The sequence below is a fragment of the Zosterops lateralis genome (assembly GCF_965231275.1).
Source record: "Zosterops lateralis genome assembly, chromosome: 16".
Lineage (NCBI taxonomy): Eukaryota > Metazoa > Chordata > Aves > Passeriformes > Zosteropidae > Zosterops > Zosterops lateralis.
In genome coordinates, this window is record NC_139776.1 from 7,324,686 (window position 1) to 7,343,489 (window position 18,804).

General features: G+C 48.7%; 1 protein-coding gene across 1 annotated transcript; it reads left to right on the top strand.

Moving 5' to 3' along the window:
* Nucleotides 1-2,471: 2,471 nt before the first annotated feature.
* Nucleotides 2,472-18,804, top strand: STMN3 (stathmin 3). The gene is made up of 6 exons (XM_083873003.1): nucleotides 2,472-2,487; nucleotides 2,903-2,990; nucleotides 12,509-12,604; nucleotides 12,949-13,124; nucleotides 13,631-13,822; nucleotides 14,297-18,804. The coding sequence occupies exons 2-6, from the start codon at nucleotides 2,972-2,974 to the stop codon at nucleotides 14,354-14,356; spliced, it is 543 nt and encodes a 180-aa protein (XP_083729129.1). The 5' UTR covers nucleotides 2,472-2,487; nucleotides 2,903-2,971; the 3' UTR covers nucleotides 14,357-18,804.

Sequence of the window (18,804 nt, forward strand, 5' to 3'; positions counted from 1 at the left end):
ACTTAAATTGCTTGAGCTGAACTTCCCTGGATCATAAACTGTCTTTAATTGTAGGTAATGGGCTGGAGAACACTGAGTTCCTGTGGATCTTCACGTTCTCCACACAAAATGTAACAGCTGTTTTTGCTCATGTTTCCAACTGTGAACTCTTTGATGTGATACCAGTCACACACGATTAAACTGCAAGTGATATTAGTTTGTAAAGATTGTGAAATGAGAGTGTGAGATAACTTCAGGGGAGAAAGAAAAACGTTTAGAACTCCTCATAAATACATGGAATACCATGTTGTTGTTGTTTCCTGTAAATACATCTCTCCCACATGGAAGAACAACATCAGCAGTGTATCAAAGGATACTATTTTGCCTTATTTCAGTGCTGTTGATAGCAGCAGTGTCACCTGCTGAGAGAGGGGAGCTGGGAAGTGACCAGCCTGAGCCAGGAGTGGCTGTGAGTCAGCAGGTGCCCGTGTCCAACAGCAAACATGAGTCAGCACAGGCACTCTGCAGCTCCTGGAGGCTGTTCCTCTGCACCAGTGACCTCACCTGACCAGGGCTGCAGGCTCCCTCCAGCACTGCTGGTCTTCTAAAAACAGAACAGAGGAACAGTTGTAAGTTTAGAGGGGAAAATATATTCCTTGTTGTGGAGGTTTAGTGAAGCTGCAGCATCTGTTGGGATAAAGACATGATAAATAAAGTGTTGGTCTCACAGTGGATTGTCATCTGCCCAGGATAAACCCTGAGTTTCTTACAAAGCTGGAGTTTGGAGAGGAAGGAGGGAATTCAAAACTGTGTCTGAGCAGCACAAAGAGTTGTGTGACAGCCCCTCACCAGCCTGTCCCTGCCAGCCCAGCCAGGAGGAACCAGCCCTTCTCCACTTCTCACTCATTACTGGGTTTTAAGATCTTGGATAAACTAATTTTCATTTTCAAGGGAAAAAAAAATCAGTGTACAAAATAAAAACCTTGTGAAAGATGATCTTTAACCTCTGTGGGGAAGTGGCTGAAGCACACCAGAGACCCCAGCAAGGGGAACACTGGTGCTCTGCAGAAGTGCAAAGTGAATAATGGCTGTGTGTTGTTCAGAGCCTGCCCAGGCAGGATCTCTCTTCCCAGATGAGATCCAGATGCTGATAGAGGAGCAGGAATCTTCAGGAATGGGACAGAAGAGCCACGAGCGCCATCTGTGAAACTCCTGTGGTTGGCATGAAGGTTATTTACCCCTTTTCAGATAGGGGAGGATTGAGTTGCCATTTGTTGTCTTTCTGAGTCTTTTCTTTGCCCCTCAGATTATTTCATTTCTTTTAATCCTGACAGTCTAGAGCCTTTCAGTCCATTTACTGTTGGGAAATAATGACATAGCTTTCCACCTTGACCTTCCAAATCATTTGTTCCCCATTTCTTACACAGTGTATTCCAGTGGGACACATGGCCACAGCACCTTTAAATCATTCCACACCCTTTCCTTAATAAAAGAAATAAAATGTGTGCTGGATTGATGCCAAAAGATCCAGAATGTTGCAAGAGGTAGTCAGACCCTCTTGGGATTGCTGGGAATATCAAAGCCAGAGTTCATCCTGAACAGAAGGGGGAAATCATTCCAGCAGCCAGGTGCCTGGGATGGCTGCATTCCTCTGATCATGTTTCATTTTTGAAACACACACAAGATAACCTGTCAAGTCATAGAGATCCAATCCAAGGAGAAAGTCAAGAGAGCTGGAACTACAAAACAAGGGCTTGGACAGAACAGGGAGTAGTTAAAGGTTGTAAAAAACTCCTGTTGCAAACACAGATCAAAAATGTTGGATAGTGTTAATTTTATTCTGAGTTAAGTATTTTCTTTATTTTCTTCCACAGCTGTGTTAGAATAGGACACTGGGAGATTGGGGGGGAAATTAAGAAAGAAGAAAAATCTCTGTCTTTCTAACTGAATTTAGTAGGCAGTGTTTATGGTTTCTGCCCCTGAGCAAGCCAGAGCACTGGCAGGTATTCCAACAACCTGTGGTTCTCTGCAGCAGCTGGAATTGTTTGGGAGTGTCTGCATTGCAGCGTGCCAAGAGATGTGTGGGTTTGGGAGGATTCCTTGCTCCCAAGTGTGTGTGTGCTGCTCTAAAAGCACAGAAGCATTAGCCCCTGGCAATAGCCACAAATGGAAATGATGGAAATTATAGAAAACAGACAGAAAATTATAAGAAAAGAGGTTCTGATGCCTAGGGTGGGGGAGAAACCCAGAGAATTCTCAATGAAATCGAAAGGGTCCATTCTGCTCTTTCTCCTCTACTTTTACAGCAGTTTCCTCCCCAAACTGCAGCTCCTTTTAGTGCCTCAGTGCTGGTGCAAAAAAAACCCAAAAAACAACAACTAATCCCATGTCTAAAAACCTGCTGGGATCCCTCCTCCCTTTGCTGTTTGCCTGAAGCTGCTGCAAGGTTTGGAGTTTGGGTTTCATACCTCAGCCCAGTCAAGCCAGACCCCCGACCTGGCCCTGCAGGTGAGGCTGCCTTGGAATGGCCGGTTACAAAAAAAAAAAAAAAAAAAAAAAAAAAAAAAAAAAAAAAAAATTATCTTGCTTAACTCTGCTTTCAGCAAGGGAAAAAACAGTTTAACCCATCTCGAGCAGACAAGAAAGGGAGGAAGAGGAGGAAAAAAAATCCTCTTTTGCCAGCGCCCGGCTGGGTGTGTCTCGCCCCCCCGCCGTGGGGCTGTGTTCCTGGCAGGCAGGCTTGCCTGGGAGGGATCTGCCGTCAAAGCCACCCAGGAAAGGAGGCCTGATACGCTCATTAATATTCTGAACTAGTGACCCTTCTTTTTCTTTCCACCCCTCGCCTTTCTCTGGGCGCTCCAGCCTCTCCCCGCCGCGGATGGCTGCAGCCCCCTCCAGCTGAGTCAGTCCTCCCTCCCCGCAGCATTGCAGCACCTCCGCAGCTCCTGCGCTCCCTCCCGCTCCTGCAGCACCGCTCCGCTCCCGCCGCAGCATGGCCAGCACCGTCTCAGGTAGGACAGGCGGCTTCTCGGGGGCTTGGCATCAATGCACTTCTAAAACCATCAAGTTTTAGATATAATGTTTTTTATTATTATTCTGAAGGTTTGGGTTGGGTTGGGTTTTTTTCCCCCCGTGGGTTTCTGGGGAGTTCTGTGCTGAGGAGGCAGCTGGTATGGCAGCATTGTTCCCCTTCCTCCCCCGTACACACACCCCTCTGATGCAAGATAGCAGGTGGGCTTTTTATTTTAATATGAATACACGTGTGATAAACTTGCCAATTTAAAGTATTGCTCCCGTTTCATTGTGCCATTAGAAGATGCTGCTACGTGCCAATTAAATATTATTTTTGTAACATCGTAGAGCTTTTCCCCTCCCTCCCAAAGGAAAAATTGCACACGGTGCAGGTGGATGTAAGGAAATCAAATATTACATTTTGTTTTGTGAAGATCATGTATTGCCTAAATGGGTAATGGAGAGGAAGACGTGGGCAAGAGTCGGTAATGCCCTAAAAAATCCCACAAAGCCAGCCAGAAGAACCTGGATGGGGTTTTGTGTATTCTCCTGGCTTCCCAGCCCCAGATTTCTTGCACAGCTCACATTTCTTGGTTCGAAGATGCTACAGGGGAGCGGTCCTCTGATGGCGTTGGGTGAAATGAGATGCTGCAAGGGAAGCCCTTCCTCCCTCCTGCAGCAGTGCCGGGAATCACAGCGCGGCTGCCCGGGAGCTGCTCGGGTTTGGCTTCGGGAGGGCAGCTCCAGCATGTGCAGCTGTGCTGCTTCCTTCCAGCTTCATAAAGACCCGTCTTGCCCCCTTTGACTGGGACGGAGGGATTCAAGTGGCTGAAACTGGGAGTGTGGGTGAAGGAGAAGAAAAGCTTGAAATGGTTCAATGAAGAGTGGGTGGGTTTAGAGGGTCTTTTTCTTTTAGAAAACCGAATTATTTCTTGGAATGACTCTGAATTCTGCAGCCCACAAAGAAGGGTTTGGGAGAGGGAAGTGAGATCCTGGAGGGCTGAACAGGAGCAACGGACAAAAAGGAAGAGCAGGCAGTGCTTTTTGCCCCCCAGGCAGGGAACCAGCCCGCAGGAGACCAGGCAACATGACTTGCTTCTTTCACTGCCCTTTACCCAGGTTTCCTGCCGTGCATTTTCTATTCCTTGCTCCTTTTAAAAGACCGGTAGATGCAGGGGGGAGAAGGACAGAGAGATGGAGGGGTGTGTATGTGGGGGGAGTATAAGGGCGCAGCCGATCCTGAGAGGGCTTTGCATGCAATTAAAGACATAAAGCAGCGTTGTAAAAATGTGTTTCTGATAGAAAACCTCCAGCTATTGTATATATTCCTGCGAGGATCCCTGTCTCAATGAACGTCTGCAGCAGTGCACTCTTGGGAGGTGCCACCCATCTCCTGCCTTCCCTACTGAGCAGGAATTGGACCTCGTTTGCAGAGTGGGGGTGGGAGGGAAGGCTCAGACTTACCAGCCCTCTAAACCAGGGTTGCATCAAACTTGGGATGGATGAGGCGGTGGATGAAACACACGTAGGCAGAACATGCGATTTCCACTTGGTGCATTCTCACCCTTCCAGCCCACTGCATGCCCATGGCACATTGCTTCCTCCCAAAGATGCAGTTTTACTGTCAAAGAGGCTTAAGATCATGAAGAAGCGTGAAATGAGGCTTCCCTGTGACTCAGATCAAGCAGAGAAGCATTTTAAAGGAGTAGGAAGTCATGGAAAGCAGTGCTTTGGCAGGAGGGAAGAGAATAGGGCGCTGTGTGCCAAGGGAGGGTCGGGGCTGAGCCTCGCCCAGCTGCCTTTGCAGGAGCAGCTCCCCATCTCCCCATCGCCTACAGCTCGTACAGCAGCAATGGAGAGTAGCCTGGAAAGGCAGGAGAGAAAGAATTAGGAATCCTCCAATTAAGGAATGAGTCTTGTTCGCTTTCTTCATTATTTCCTTCTTTATTCTCAGCAAAAGCCGATCCGTGCTGGGGGGAGGACAGCTGCAGTCTGCGGCTGATGCCCGGGGGGCTTATCCATCCCCCTCGGGGAGATTTGCTTGGTTTGTTTAAACAAACAACCCAGTCCTCGGGATGAAAAGAAACAGGGCTCGCTCCCCGGAGCCTGGCTGCCCTGTCTCTATCCTCCCTGTCACCTCAGGCGTTTTCTGCCGGCGCCGGGGGTTGTTTTCGGTGCGGAGCCGCGGGATGGGCGGCACATGCTCAGTGCCGGCTCAGCTGCGGTGCCGGCCCCGCTGCCGGGCAGCCCTTGCAGGGGCAGAGCCCTCGCACCTCCTCCCGCAGCATCCGCGCCGGGCTTTGTGCTTTGTGCACCGCGGCCCGGGGGCCTGCCCGGGCTCTGCAGGGCTGCGGAACTCCCCCCACAGGTTGTGGCATCTGGGTTGAATAAAGAGAACGGAGATTATGGAATGAATGATGCAGAAGGTGACATCCCCACAGGCTTTCTCCGGCGTTGGTGTGTCTGAGAAGGTGGAGCCAAGAGGAAACACCAGGTTGTCGTTTCTGGCCTCATGACTGGGCATGGTAAATGGGCCTTGGCAGATCCCAAGGTTTCCCCGTCCTGCATTGAAATGTGAGAGCTGGGGGACTTCATGTAGCTCTGGGTTATCTCTTGATCCCTTTTCTGGGTGGCACAGAAGGACACCAGATGGTGTTGCCCTGTCCTGACGTTTCTACTGCCCACGCTGGAGAGTCAAATTCCTTTCTATCAAACTCTCCATCTCTCTGTGTTCTCCAGAAATGACTATTGTCTTTTTCTTTGGCTGTTGAACAAGTCCATGTGGCCTTAAAAAATTATGGTTCTTTCATTGGGAATTCAGTTTTGCATGCCAAAAGAGCCTATCATTGTAGGCATTTATATTTTTCTTTTCACCAGTGTATCTGGACAAGGGATCTAAATAAATAGCAAATACTTGTTTTTTCTAAAATATGAATAATATCTTGTTTAATGGCACCATGTAGACTCCAGGAAGATGCTTTAGCTATCTCAAATGAGCCCTTTCTTGGAATCTGTCATTGTTGGTTCAGATCTGGTGAAGGCACTGTTTTATCAGATGAACATATTTTCCTTCTTTTTCCTTCTTTTGAGTAAAAGCTGAGGTTTACTGGCCTGATGTGGCAACCAGAAGGCTGCAGATAAGCCCATTGTGAAAGCAGTGTGGGCAGCAGAGGGGTGAATGGGGCCAATGGTTCTTCATGGCAATCCTTGGACAGACCTGAAACTCACTCAAACTTCTGTATCCCTAAATTAACTGGAAACAACGTGCCTGGCTAATCCCTCCCAGTTATCCTACTGACATGGGCTTTACTCCTCCAGATGTGAGTTATGTTTTAAAAATTAAAGTCTCCTCTCCAGAGGGGAGTTAAACCAATGTGCTATGATTTAGAAAATACAAAAGAGCCAGAGAGCAACCAAAGACCATGTGCATGTGCTGTGGCACTTTGGCACCTCCCAAATGGTGAAGAGATTCTCAGCATATTTATAAATACTCCTTTTATTCTTTCAAGTTACTTCTGCATACTTATTGCCCTATTAGAGAATCTTATCCCCTCTGTATTTGTTTATACAAATAGCACCACTATATAATGAGGAAATGCAATAAACCTCAGTTAAAGGAAAGGAAACCAGATCCAGAGAGGCCAAATGACTGTCAGTAGTCACACAACATATCTGTACCTGACACATCACGGCCCTGGGCTCTGTCTTTGACTGTCTCATGAACTGCTGCCTCATCAGCTCCACAGGTCTCTTGCAGTTCTTTGTTGCACCCCAACCTGACTGTGAAACCTGTGTTTGCCCAAAATCCACAAACACTCTGGGTCAGCTGCTTCCATCTGGTTCCTTCCTCTGCTCTATCAAGCAACACAGGCCACACTTCTCTCCTTCAAACAGTAACCCCCAGCCAGGGCTCTGCTACACAGCTTGGGCCCTTCTCTGTTGCTGAGCCCATACAAGAGGAGATTTCCCTGGTCATTTTCCTGGGAGCAGCCCACATGTTCCAGCTCAAGTGATTTGCTGATGTGCACAGCACAGGCTGTTGTGACATTCATGAGCTGCCAATAAAACCTGGGGGGAAGGAGGTGGGAGATTGGAAACCGTTCCTGGGCAGTAGTTCAGCAGATGTCTGACAGAAGGCAGAGTAAATCTCACATCTGCCTGTTCTCATGGGTGATTCCACATGAGCCCATGGTAACTTCTGCACCTGGATCTCGTGGTGTCCCTGTACCATCAGTGTGGGCTACAACTACTGAGCTGACAAAAAAATTTCCAAACCCCTCAAAAAACCCAACCAACCAACCAAACAGAAAACCAAGCAAAAAAACCCACTAGTGTTTTCTGGTTCTGTAAGATCTGCTGCCGACTTGTTTGTGGAAGCTGGGGAGCAAGAATGTGGAAGTCAAGTTGAAGGTCTGGCCAATTTTTTTTTATGATAGGATTCATAGTAGGGGAGAATATCTAGAGCCTGCTGTACTCTCAAGGCTTGTTGAGGACTCTAGTTGCTTTTGTTTTATGTGTGACTTTGTAGTCTGTGCTAGAGAACTCTGTTTTCTGTCTCTTCTGTACCTTCTGTTTAAGCTTTGACTGCATTTATAATTGGCCTGTTCTTATTTTTTTTCATGAGATAATATTCATTATGGAAGCAATTCTTGCTTCTCCAAAGTTATCTTCACAAACCAAATTATTTTCTTGTAATAACCTTCCTCTGACCTTGCTATCAGACAGAGCACATCCAGTCTCATCCATTTAAATTTCACATAAATTAGCCTTGCTCTGCCTCTGGTTCACTGTGACTGATGCCATGCCAGTGTTGTGCTGAGATGGCCCTGCTCTGTTTTGCTGGATGTCGTTAAATACCACCCCAAAACCTGGCTTGCAGTTTAGCTTTATGTATTTTGGAAACAGAGAACAAAACTTTTTTAATGAATAATAGGTTTAATACCCCACCATCCAGGCACATCATGAGCAGGAAAATTAATCCCATTGCTCCTGCACCACACCATTCCCAGCTGTTCCTCCATCTCTGGCACCATCAGCACTTGGGGAGCAGCTGGATAATGTCTCTGGGGGTTGACTTGGAGATAAACACTTTACATGGATCGATGGTGTGCACAGCACTGTGCAAAGCAGTGGGGAAGTGGAAATGCAGGATATTCCCTACAGCACAAGAGGGAGCACAGGAAAGGAGTCACTAGAGAGAGCTGGGAGCACCCTGAGCCTCCCGGTGCCTTGGTGAAAGCCCAGGACATCTCCCTTCTTCGCTTTGCAACAGGGAGAATGTGATTTTTCCCAGGCAATATATTCTATTGTAATGTAATAGTAATATGCAAAGTAAGATGAAATATTTTAATAAAGATTGATTGGCTCATGGGGTGTGGGATGGAATACAACCAAACCAGAATCAGCCTGTGCTGATTGCAGGGCATGAATGTTCAGAGAGGTTGAGGAACTGAGTGCACCTTTATGGATTGTAGCTTAATCACTGCTCAAATTCCTCTAAAGCCAGCAGATTGTGAGTTCACTTTACAGGATGGGATGCTGATATATTTTCTCTGACTTCTACAATTTATTCATTTTTTTGTTTACACAGCTCAGTTATTTGCAACGTTTCACCTCAGTTCTGATATGACAGCAGTGAAATGTTATGACACAGCAATGAAGCCCATACCAGAGTGAATGAATTTGCTGCTGATGCTTCTATTGCAGTGTTTGCCTTAAAAGAGAAGTAAAATGTCAGTAATTCATACCTGAGTGAGCAGCCTGTCCTAATCCTCTGCCCACCAGCTAGGCAGAGTTCTTGCTGCACCTCTGAGACTGAAGCAATGCTTTGGTATCCTGCAAGTCCCTGAGGACCCAAGTGAGATTAATTTATACAGAAATGAAATATTTGCTCAGTGCAAGCTGAATTTATTTTTACTAAGTTAATAGAATTAAAATGTTAATAGATGCTCAAGTAAAAAGTTCAGCATTCCCTGTCTAATTGTTCTTAAAATATGCACATTTGTGCACTAGATCCATCCTTTCTTGGCAGGAACTCCTTGGCCATGTCATATTCTGGCCAGCCACATGTCTTTTCCTAGGTCAAAGGTTTTGTCCACTGGCAAAAGTATGTCCTCAAAACTTTAAATCTATTGCAAATGGGAGTGCAGATACTTCTGAAATAAATTCTAGTGCTGACGTTGGCAATCTTTTACCCCTAAGTTTTAAGCAGCTGTGATTGATCCAGAGTCTTGCTTCAGGAGATCTCAGGTTTGATCTTCACTGACACGGGTTCCTAAATAGCAACCCAGAGGTTATGGGTCTTTCTTCTAGTTACTGAATCAGAGGAAGCACCTCTCCTCACAGGATGGCTTTTCTCATCTTAGCCTGATAAAACAATTATTTGTCACGGAATGTGTCATCACTGTGATGCTTCTGTGTCCCACAGGTGTGGGGATTTCAGGGTCTGGAGCACCAGGAGTATCTGAGGGAGCTGGGAGGGCTCAGCCTGGAGGAAAGGAGGCTCAGGGGGAATCTTCTCACTCTCACAAGTCCCTGACAGGGGGATGCAGCTGGGCAGGGCTCAGCCTCCTCTCCCAGTTAACAAGTGACAGGACAAGAGAACGTGGCTCAAGTTGTGCCAGGGGAGGTTTAGATTGGACATTAGGAAAATGTTTTCACCGAAGCTGTCAAGTCCTGGCACAGGCTGCCCAGAGAACAGGTAGAGTCATCATTCCTGGGTGGATTTAAAATCCATGTAGGTGGACACCTGGGGACGTGGTTTAGTGGTGGGCTTGGCTGTGCTGGGGGAACCCTTGGACCTGATGATCTCGGAGAGCTTTTCCAATCCGAACAAATCTGTGACGATTCTGTGCTCCTATGAATCTATGGTTTCTTCAGGAGTCAGTCCTTGCCCCTCTTCGTGCCCGGCCCCCGCGGAGGTGCTGAAGGGACAGCTCCCGGCCGGGGTCCGGCGGGGTGCCGGTCCTGAAGGGACAGCTCTGGGCCGGCAGCGCGGTCCGCTGCCCCTTCCCGCTGCTCCCCCCTGGCAGAGGAGAGTGCCCGGCAGCGGGGACTGCTCGGGACCATCCCCCGCCCGTCCCCGGGGCCGCGGCAGCTCCTGCCCCTCTCCCCGGCCCCGTGTGCCGCTAATTGCATCTGACGGCTGGCGCCGGGTGCAGCTGCCGGCTCCGGGCGGGGGAAGGACGCAGAGCTCTTCCAGCGCTGGGCACAGCCCTGCCGCAGCCCAGGGCCTTTTGTCCTCCTGCTCCTCTTCATTTTAATTGCCACAGAGGGATGGTCAGTTTGCTCTGCAGAAGGGAAAGCAGGACAGGGGAGATCCCGGTGGAATGGAGGCAGCTGTGAAATCACCACGGCAAACCTCGTGGAAGGCAGGGAATGCAGCATGCAATCATCTGCACACAGTGCCAGTACTGAGGCCCAAGTCATGAAATACAAAGCACTGTGCTCTGTAACAAGTGCTGTCAGACAATTAAATTGAATTAAACGAGGGGGGTCAGGGGTGTGGCACATCTGCCTCAAGCCTTGGTTTCACCCAGGACCAGACATAATGGAGGAGCAACGACCTTGTTGACTGGCTTGTTTGTATTAAATGATAATGTCTAAATGATAATAAATGATAATGTCTCTCATCTATTCCCAGGGATCCTCCTCAGGGTTCTTGGCAGCACATTAGGAGATGCATTAGCTTCCTGCTCCATGCCATGGCTTTGGGCCTCTCAGAGGCTCTCCAGAGGTTTTTTGCATTAAGAACAAAATCAAACATGTCTGGCTGCCACTGCTGGTGTAAACTATTCCTATTTGGTTTGCATTTAACAGCAGGACTGGGTAGGAGGTTCATATCAGAAAGAGGAGCAAGCTAAAAAAGTGTTCAGTCAAGATCTGAGCTTCAGGGATGGTGGTTTAGCAAAAGAAGGGTGTTAATTAAGGTGAAGTTCTGTACCTAGGAGGAAAAATAAGTGCAAGCATGAAGCAGGCATAGGTTTTCCCACTCAAAACTGTGGGAAGGCAGAGGAGAATACCTGAAAGATATTGCTAAGGGCACGTGTTACACAATGTTATTTTTTTCAGAATTGTTCTGCATCTAATGCCTCTTCAGATCACAGAGTTCTGGGGATTTCCCTGTCCTGGCTCAGGGGAGGGTCTTGCTCTGAAGGTGCCATTGGAAGCTGAGTTGCAGAGTTGCCCCTGGCTGGAGCACAAAATGAGATCAGTACAGAGGGGATAAACCAAGGCCAGAAGCACCAGGATATGTGAGAAATCCAGAGGCAGAGCCAAGGCAGGGCAGCAGAATGCCTGTGCCTGTGGCGGAGGCAGGAGGAAGGGCAGCACAAGGATGCTCAAGGCAGATTTGTCAGGACATGCTGCCATGAGGACACTGTCCCCACATGCCTGGATGTCACCCAAGGAGCCAGCCCAGGACAGAGCCTCACAGGACCCATGAGGCAGCAGCACCCAGTGCTGAGCCCTAGCTGCTGACCTGCCACATAGGAGTGATGCTGTGAGGGCTTCACTGATGTGATAAAGAATGTGACAACCTGACAGAGCACTTCACTGACTTCAACTCCTTCTATTCTGAGGTTCTTTGTCAGGAGGGTGCAAACAGTCTTAAAAGTGCTGAACTCCAAAAATACAGGTGAAGATTGCCCCAGAAGCAGATTGCTGCAATCTGTGTTGGGGCAGCACTAGTGATCACTGAGAGTACTTTGGTGCATCCTCCAGTCACAGGAACAATGAGCAAATGGGAGGGCTCACAGCAGCAGAGCTCAGAAGGATTGCGTGTTTCCTGTCCTTTACAGAAGGACAATTACTGTGGTCACAGACTGTGCCAACCTCTGCCTGTGTGGGCCAAGGTGGTGACAGAATCCACTCACATCCTTCCTGATCTGCTGCTGCAGGGCAGGAGCTGCCTTGTGAAATTGGGGTCCAGCTCTTCCCCTGGTAGCAGAGCCCCTGAACAGTTTCATCACTCAAATGGCCCTTTGTTCTTCACATTCCTGATCTCTCCTTGTCTCTTCACCCTCACCTCAGAAATGCTGAATTGTGAAATATTCCCAACTCGCCAGGGCTTGAGTAATATTTCCAGGTGTCAGTGGGCATCATTTATCTCAGAGACTGGAAATTCCACTTCCAGTGGAGACAGGGTGGGGCAACTGTCCCAACATGTTTAACTAAACAGGCTGCAGCGTCCCACCTCCTTTGGAGGGAAAACCCTGCACAGAAACTTATACCCCTAGATGTTTTAAATCCCTACTGTGTATGTTCCCATAACATTTGCCACCCTGGCAGCTAATTTAGGCTGCTCTAGATCAGACACTCCTTGGGGACCTTTTGGCAATCTATGGCAGCATGGAAACGTCTCCACAGAGTCTGGTAGCTGCAAATGGGATATCCTGGCAGCATGGAAAAGCCTCCAAACAGTCTGAAAGCTGCAAATGGGATACTTGCTTAATTTCTCCATGAAAAAGAGATGCTGCTGCCATTAGAATCTCTCTCATTGCTATCTCATATTTTTCAGCCTACAAGGAGAAAATGAAGGAGCTGTCTCTGCTCTCCCTCATCTGCTCCTGTTTCCACACCCAGCCCCATCCCAACACCATCTACCAGTATGGAGGTAGGTAATCTGCTCCCACAGGAGCTCCAGCAGTGTTTGGATTATTCTCCCACAGGCAATGTGGGAGCTTGCCAGAGTCAGAGTCTCTCTGCCTTATGCCAGGGTGACATACAAGGTATTAACAGCAATGTGACCTTTCTGTAATTATACCATGGCTTTGAATTAATTGCATTTGCATGGAGGGGATGAAGGTGATCGCTAATCAAGAAATTCTGGAGATAAAACAAAATCAACCAGATCAGGACATGGGAAAATCCTAATTCCTGTGTGAGGAGCTCGATGACCTCAGGTCACTCTCCTGAATGGCACAGGTTCACAGAGTCACTGTTTTTTTCCCCACAAAGATATGGAGGTGAAGCAGCTGGATAAGAGGGCATCAGGCCAGAGTTTTGAAGTGATCCTGAAGTCGCCTTCAGATTTATCTCCTGAGAGCCCAATCCTTTCCTCCCCTCCCAAGAAGAAGGACCTGTCCCTGGAGGAGCTGCAGAGGAGGCTGGAGGCTGCAGAGGAGAGGAGGAAGGTAAGGAGATGTCCTGTAGTAACAGTGACTTTTCGGGTACTAACTGCATCAAACCCTAAAACTAAGCAGGAGTAATCTAAAACAGCTGGGAAGTGTTCTGACACTTGTTCTTCAACTGGAAATTGTCAGGTGAGACACAGGAATCATGGAGTGAGGTTCTTCAGCATGATTTAGGCAGGGAATTCAATTCCATCATCATCATCATCATCATCATCATCATCATCATCATCATCGTGTAGATGTGGCACTTGGGGACATGGGTTACTGGTGGGCTGGCCAGTGCTGGAGGAACTGTTGGTGTCAATGATCTCAAAAGGCTTTTCCAACCTAGAAAATTCTATGATAGCAGAAAAGGCATAAAAAATATCTTCCAAGCAGGAAGATTGTATTATGAGGTGGAAGGGGAGTGGCAAAGTGGTTTGAGCAGGGGAGGGAGTCAGAAAGCCTGTCTGGGGAGATGAAGGCTGGAACAGCCTCTCAGGTGGCCTCACCCCCATCCCTGGCAGACCCAGGAGGCGCAGGTGCTGAAGCAGCTGGCGGAGAAGCGGGAACATGAGCGGGAGGTGCTGCACAAGGCACTGGAGGAGAACAACAACTTCAGCCGCCTGGCCGAGGAGAAGCTCAACTACAAGATGGAGCTGAGCAGGGAGATCCGTGAGGCACATCTCGCTGCCTTGAGGGAGAGACTCCGTGAGAAGGTGAGTGTGACCCCTGGGACAGGGACTGGGGGGCTGATCCTTATGGAAAAATGGGGTCTAGTCCCATGTGTGATGGGTGCAAGGGACAGAGTGTTTTCTTGGTGGTGGCTGCCGAGGAGGAGCTCTACTCCAGAGCAGCATGAGGAGTGGGGTTGTCCTTCAAGGTCAATAGAGAACAGAGCCTGGATAATCCTGATAAGTGCAAGTCCAAAGCCACAGCATCAAGCCTACTGAGTGCTGCATGGCTGAAAGGTTTTGCACTCCAGGAGTGCATTCACTGGAGGTTCCATCACCTTCAGCCTCCCACAGATGATCCTTCACTCCTTGCGGGTGTAAGCCCCTGCCCTAGGGGTGCTTTGAATGGGAAATCGGTCTTTTTTTTATGTCTGATGCAAATCCTGTGTGCATGAGGAAAATATTGATCACAAGAGCAGGGTGTGTGTTAGCCCAGTGTCATCTCTCCCATCTTTGCAGGAACTGCACGCAGCCGAAGTCCGCAGGAACAAGGAACAGCGGGAGGAGATCTCTGGATAAAGGGCTTTTCTACACATCTAGCACCTGATTCCTGTTAACAAACCAACCAATCGACCAACCAACACATTTTATTTTGTTTGTCTAGATGCGACATTCGATTCTCCATCCCCTTCCCTGGTGTTTGTCCCCCAGCTACACGCTTCTCTCTGCATCCCTAATCGTCAGTGCTTGTGGGGATTCACAGATCATAGGGACCTCTAAGCAGAATAGCAACTAGTTCACATCAAATAGGGAATCAATCAGTCAATCAAACAGCTTCTTTGGAGGGTTTTGTTCTTTTTTTAAAAAAAATAATTTCTTAAACTGATGTTAAAAAAAACAAACCCAAACGAAGATATTAATAAATTCAACCAGCAGTGTCACAGAGATACAGATCTCTTATCTGGGGCTTTTCCTCCTCTTGGTGTTTGCTCTGAGCCAAATATCAGTTTCAGAAAAATGGGAAGTAAGTGATAATTTCTGTATGTGAAGTAAAATAGGGAGCAGCCCCCTGTTTGCCCATGGTAGGAGAGAGGAAGGGGAGGGACAGATGGCTCAGGAGTTGCAGAAATCCCATCTTTTGGCTGCCTCCAGGGCCAGCCCAGGTAGGCAGTGCCCACAGTCCTCATCTGTGGGTAATTTTTGAGAACCCATGTGGAAACAGCTGAGGGGCTCCACCCAAAGCTTGGTGCCAGGTGCCACATCACAGCAAGTCCCTGTCATGGTGGGCACTCCCTGATGCCCTGGTTGGCCACTGAGCCACCCTCTCCCCAGCTGAGCGGGGACTGAGAGGACTTGGCTGCTCTGCCTGGGAGAGCCGTGAGTGGTGATTGCATTTCCAGCTCTGTGGGAGCCCTGGGAGAGACCCTCAGTCCTCTGTGGGCTCCCCAGTGCTCCCACAATATAGAATTCCACTCTATTAGGAAAGCAAATCCAACAGAGGCAGTGCATGGTTGTGAAATAGCCTTTTAGTGAACAGAAGAATCCTTCCCTCTTTTCAGAGATGGATGTGGCCCTTTGGGGCCATCACAGGGCAGATTGCTGGTGACCAAATCCTGGGGCTCTTTTCTGATCACCACAGAATTCCCAGCTGGATGTGGGAGCAATCCCTCAATGGCCATGGCTTGATGTCAGGGGACTCTGCTCCCAAAAGGAAGGGCTACCTTACTCCCAAACCCCTCCTCCTGGGCTGAGGGGAGGACAGGGCTATTAGAAAGCTCCTGTGCTGTCAGCAACAAAAGAAAATTAGATTTAGGGCAAAGAAGGAAACTGAGGGTTGAATTTCTTAACAGTAGCTAATGATCAGTTTATAGTAGCAGCTGTCTTAGATAAGCATCTGTGTAGAGCGTGGCATCACCGCCAGCATCACCTCATCCATATAGTGACAAGAAATTTTAAAAAGTTTAAAAAAAATTTAAAAAGTAATTTAAATGAAATGTTTGTGTGTAAGAAATGGTTGAAACTGTCAAATGTCTGTGTCCCACGTTGGTGGGATCTGAGAAGGTATCTGCAAGATATTAACCCTGTCCTACTCTCTGTGGTGCTGAGTGTTTGCTTGGTGTGTAATTCTGACCTGGAGCTTGTTGTAAATACTGTTTTTAGTACTATGATTATTATGATTATTATTATCAGAAATGTACTCATGAGCAAGAGTTGAAAACAAGAGAAATGGCCATTTTCACTCTCTCCTGGGGGCTCAGAAGGAATCAGAGGCTGGGCCAGGTGAAGGCAGGGTGCCAGTGGGATGCTGGACCAGAGAGCAGCTGGAAAATAATGGAATTGGGAGCTGGAGGCAGCCAAGTCCTGCGGGCAGGGCAGTGAGAGTGGGGACGGCTGCTCCTCATACTGGGAGGAGAAGGAAGGGCTGAGAGGAAGAATAGAGGCAATGCTTCAATTCTAGTACATATAATTTATTGTTGATCTAAACCTCCCCGTGTGGAGGTTCCAGGTGGTTCTCTGCAATCCCGTGGAAGCTGAAGGATCTGTCAGGTTTAGCATGTGCTGGAAAAGGGCTGTAATAGGTTGTGCCGGTCAGAGCCGTCCTCCCAAACAGCTCCTGAGTCTCCAGGCTCAATTTCTGCCTGGATCTTCCCTCTCAGTCCCTTGTGCTGCCCTGTGCCCCTCTCTTCCCCCTCCCTGAAGCCCAGATGGGTCTCAAGTGGCGACTTGTTCTTGCAATAGCTTTTCCTGGCAAAAATTCCCATGGCAAGTGCAGAATGGCCTGGCAGATGGTGCTTATGCAGGTGTGAGCACTGGGAAACTAATTTTTCTCCCCTCCATCAGGTTGGTGCAGTGAGGGATGGTGGATATGGCTCGAAAATATGTTACTGCAGGAGAAGCTCCTGCAGCAGAGGAGCAGGGACATACAGGGAGAGCTGTGCATTGGTAATGTCAGGGAGCTGCTGCCAAGACACGTTGTGCCAAGGAAACAGCCTCACCTGTGGGGCCAGAGGCTTTACGTGTCCCAGAGCCATGTTTGCCCAGTGCAGATGGATGAAGTAGGGATGTTCAGGAGCTTGTCCAGTGCCACTGGGCACTATCAGGGAAATGTGTGACTGCTTTGGCTGCACGGTGTTGGCTGGATGAGGGGTGTCCACCCACTGCTCCAAACCCGTCGTGGCCAGGAGCTCATGCAGCACTGTGCCCAACCTGCAGCATGTGGCACGGGCCAGGATCATGGTTATTCCATGCCTTTCAATATCCTTTCATGCTATTGGCTATGTGCAGCTGCATTCTTCATGCCTCAGACGAGACTAATTAAGTATCCTCATTAACATCCTTACTGCCCCAGCCTATGTCATTCCTGGAGCATTCCCATGTACTGTGCATGTGGACACAGCATGCAACCCCCCCCAGTTCTTGGGGTCACCTTCCTTATTGTAGGGCTTGCGGTTTCCACTGATCCCCGAAGGTGTTTATGAATTAAGTTCTGAACCAACAGTTTTCAGACCCATTTTTGCAGCAGCATATGGACATGGGAATGTGCCTTGTAGGGGGAGCATCCTCAGGGCACCCACAGCATCCCTGCCTGGACCTCAAGTGTGGCAGCGGTGTGAGGGAGGAAAGTCAGGAGGGTGACATCATTATGTACATGCATAGGCCTTCCAGGAGCCCTCCTGGAGAGGAGCCTTTGATTCAGACAAGAATGAGGAGCTGAAGTTAAATGAGCTCCCAGCTGGCACCAACAGCCAGGCAATGGGTGAAGCTGTAGGGAAGCTGGAACAACCAGCCTTGCAACCCAAATTACAGCTCTGTGGCCTCGTTATTCCAAACAGCAGAGCTCAGCTCTGCCTGTAAATAGGCACGTCCAAGGATGCTGGCCCCTCCAACTGCTTCTGGACTGAGCCTATTCCTTGTCTTATAATTTTGGAGTCATGAAAAAATCTTGCTCTAGCCCAATTATGGGGTTCCCTTTGAGCTGACCTCCCAGGGCCGGGGGGAGTTGAGGAGTTGCATGCATCCTACCTCGGGGGTAGGTCGGTATTGCTGCTCCCCTTCAAATGTAAACTTCAGCTTGCTTGCTTTAGCTTAGCCCAGCGTGACTCTCTGGCCCTGGCTCTGCAATCCTGTCTCATGGGGTTCGTTACACCCCTCCCATGGCATTCCTGTTCTCCTCGCAGTGGCTGTGCACCCGGCTGTGCACACGTGCACAGAAACACGTCCGTGGAAACAATATATGCACATACACTCTGATACCACTTGAAATGAGTCAGGGAATGGCTGTTTACGGTGCTAGAGATTTCTTACTCTCCATGCTAGGGACGAGATGACATAGTAAGACCAATAAACTCCACCTTTGTCTTTAAGTAAAGCAGCAGAGGGGCACTGGCCCATGCCTACAGGTGGGTGCTCCGTGGTCCCCAGGGTGCAGGGATGCAGGGGACAGCTGGGCATCCCTGCCCCGGCATCCCCCATGCCTCAGTTCCCCACACCCTTTGACAAGGGGACATAGATGCTCCCTCCCCATGGGGACCGTGGGATAACCGATGCCTCCACATCTCTAAAGTGCTCTGAAATGGAAAGTACCAAAGTATGGAGTTGGGATATGCAGCCGTGCACCCCGGGAGGAACACCTCGGCCCATGGCTGCAGGAGAGGGTTGGGAAATGACTGTGTGGGCACAGGGCTGAGCTGCCCTCCAGGCAGGATGTGCTCCTCCTGCCACAGCTGGGGTCACCATCCCTTGGGCTGGGTGGGGAGCTGGCACAGTGTCATGGAAAGACTTTCCATCCCTAACAGAGCCTTGTCCGGTTCCCTTTGGTCTGCCATGTGCATTTCATTGTCAACTTGAGGTTGTTGTTGTGCAAAAGAAGTGATCATGAAAAAAATAAAGGAAAAAAAAAAAAAAAGAAATAAAGTTGGTATGAAACCGTATGTGTCCATCTCTCTCCAGAAATGGGTTGTTTTAGTTCCAAGGCTTCTCTTTGTATTGTGAGAATACTAATAAACAGCATTAAACAGAAAATTGAC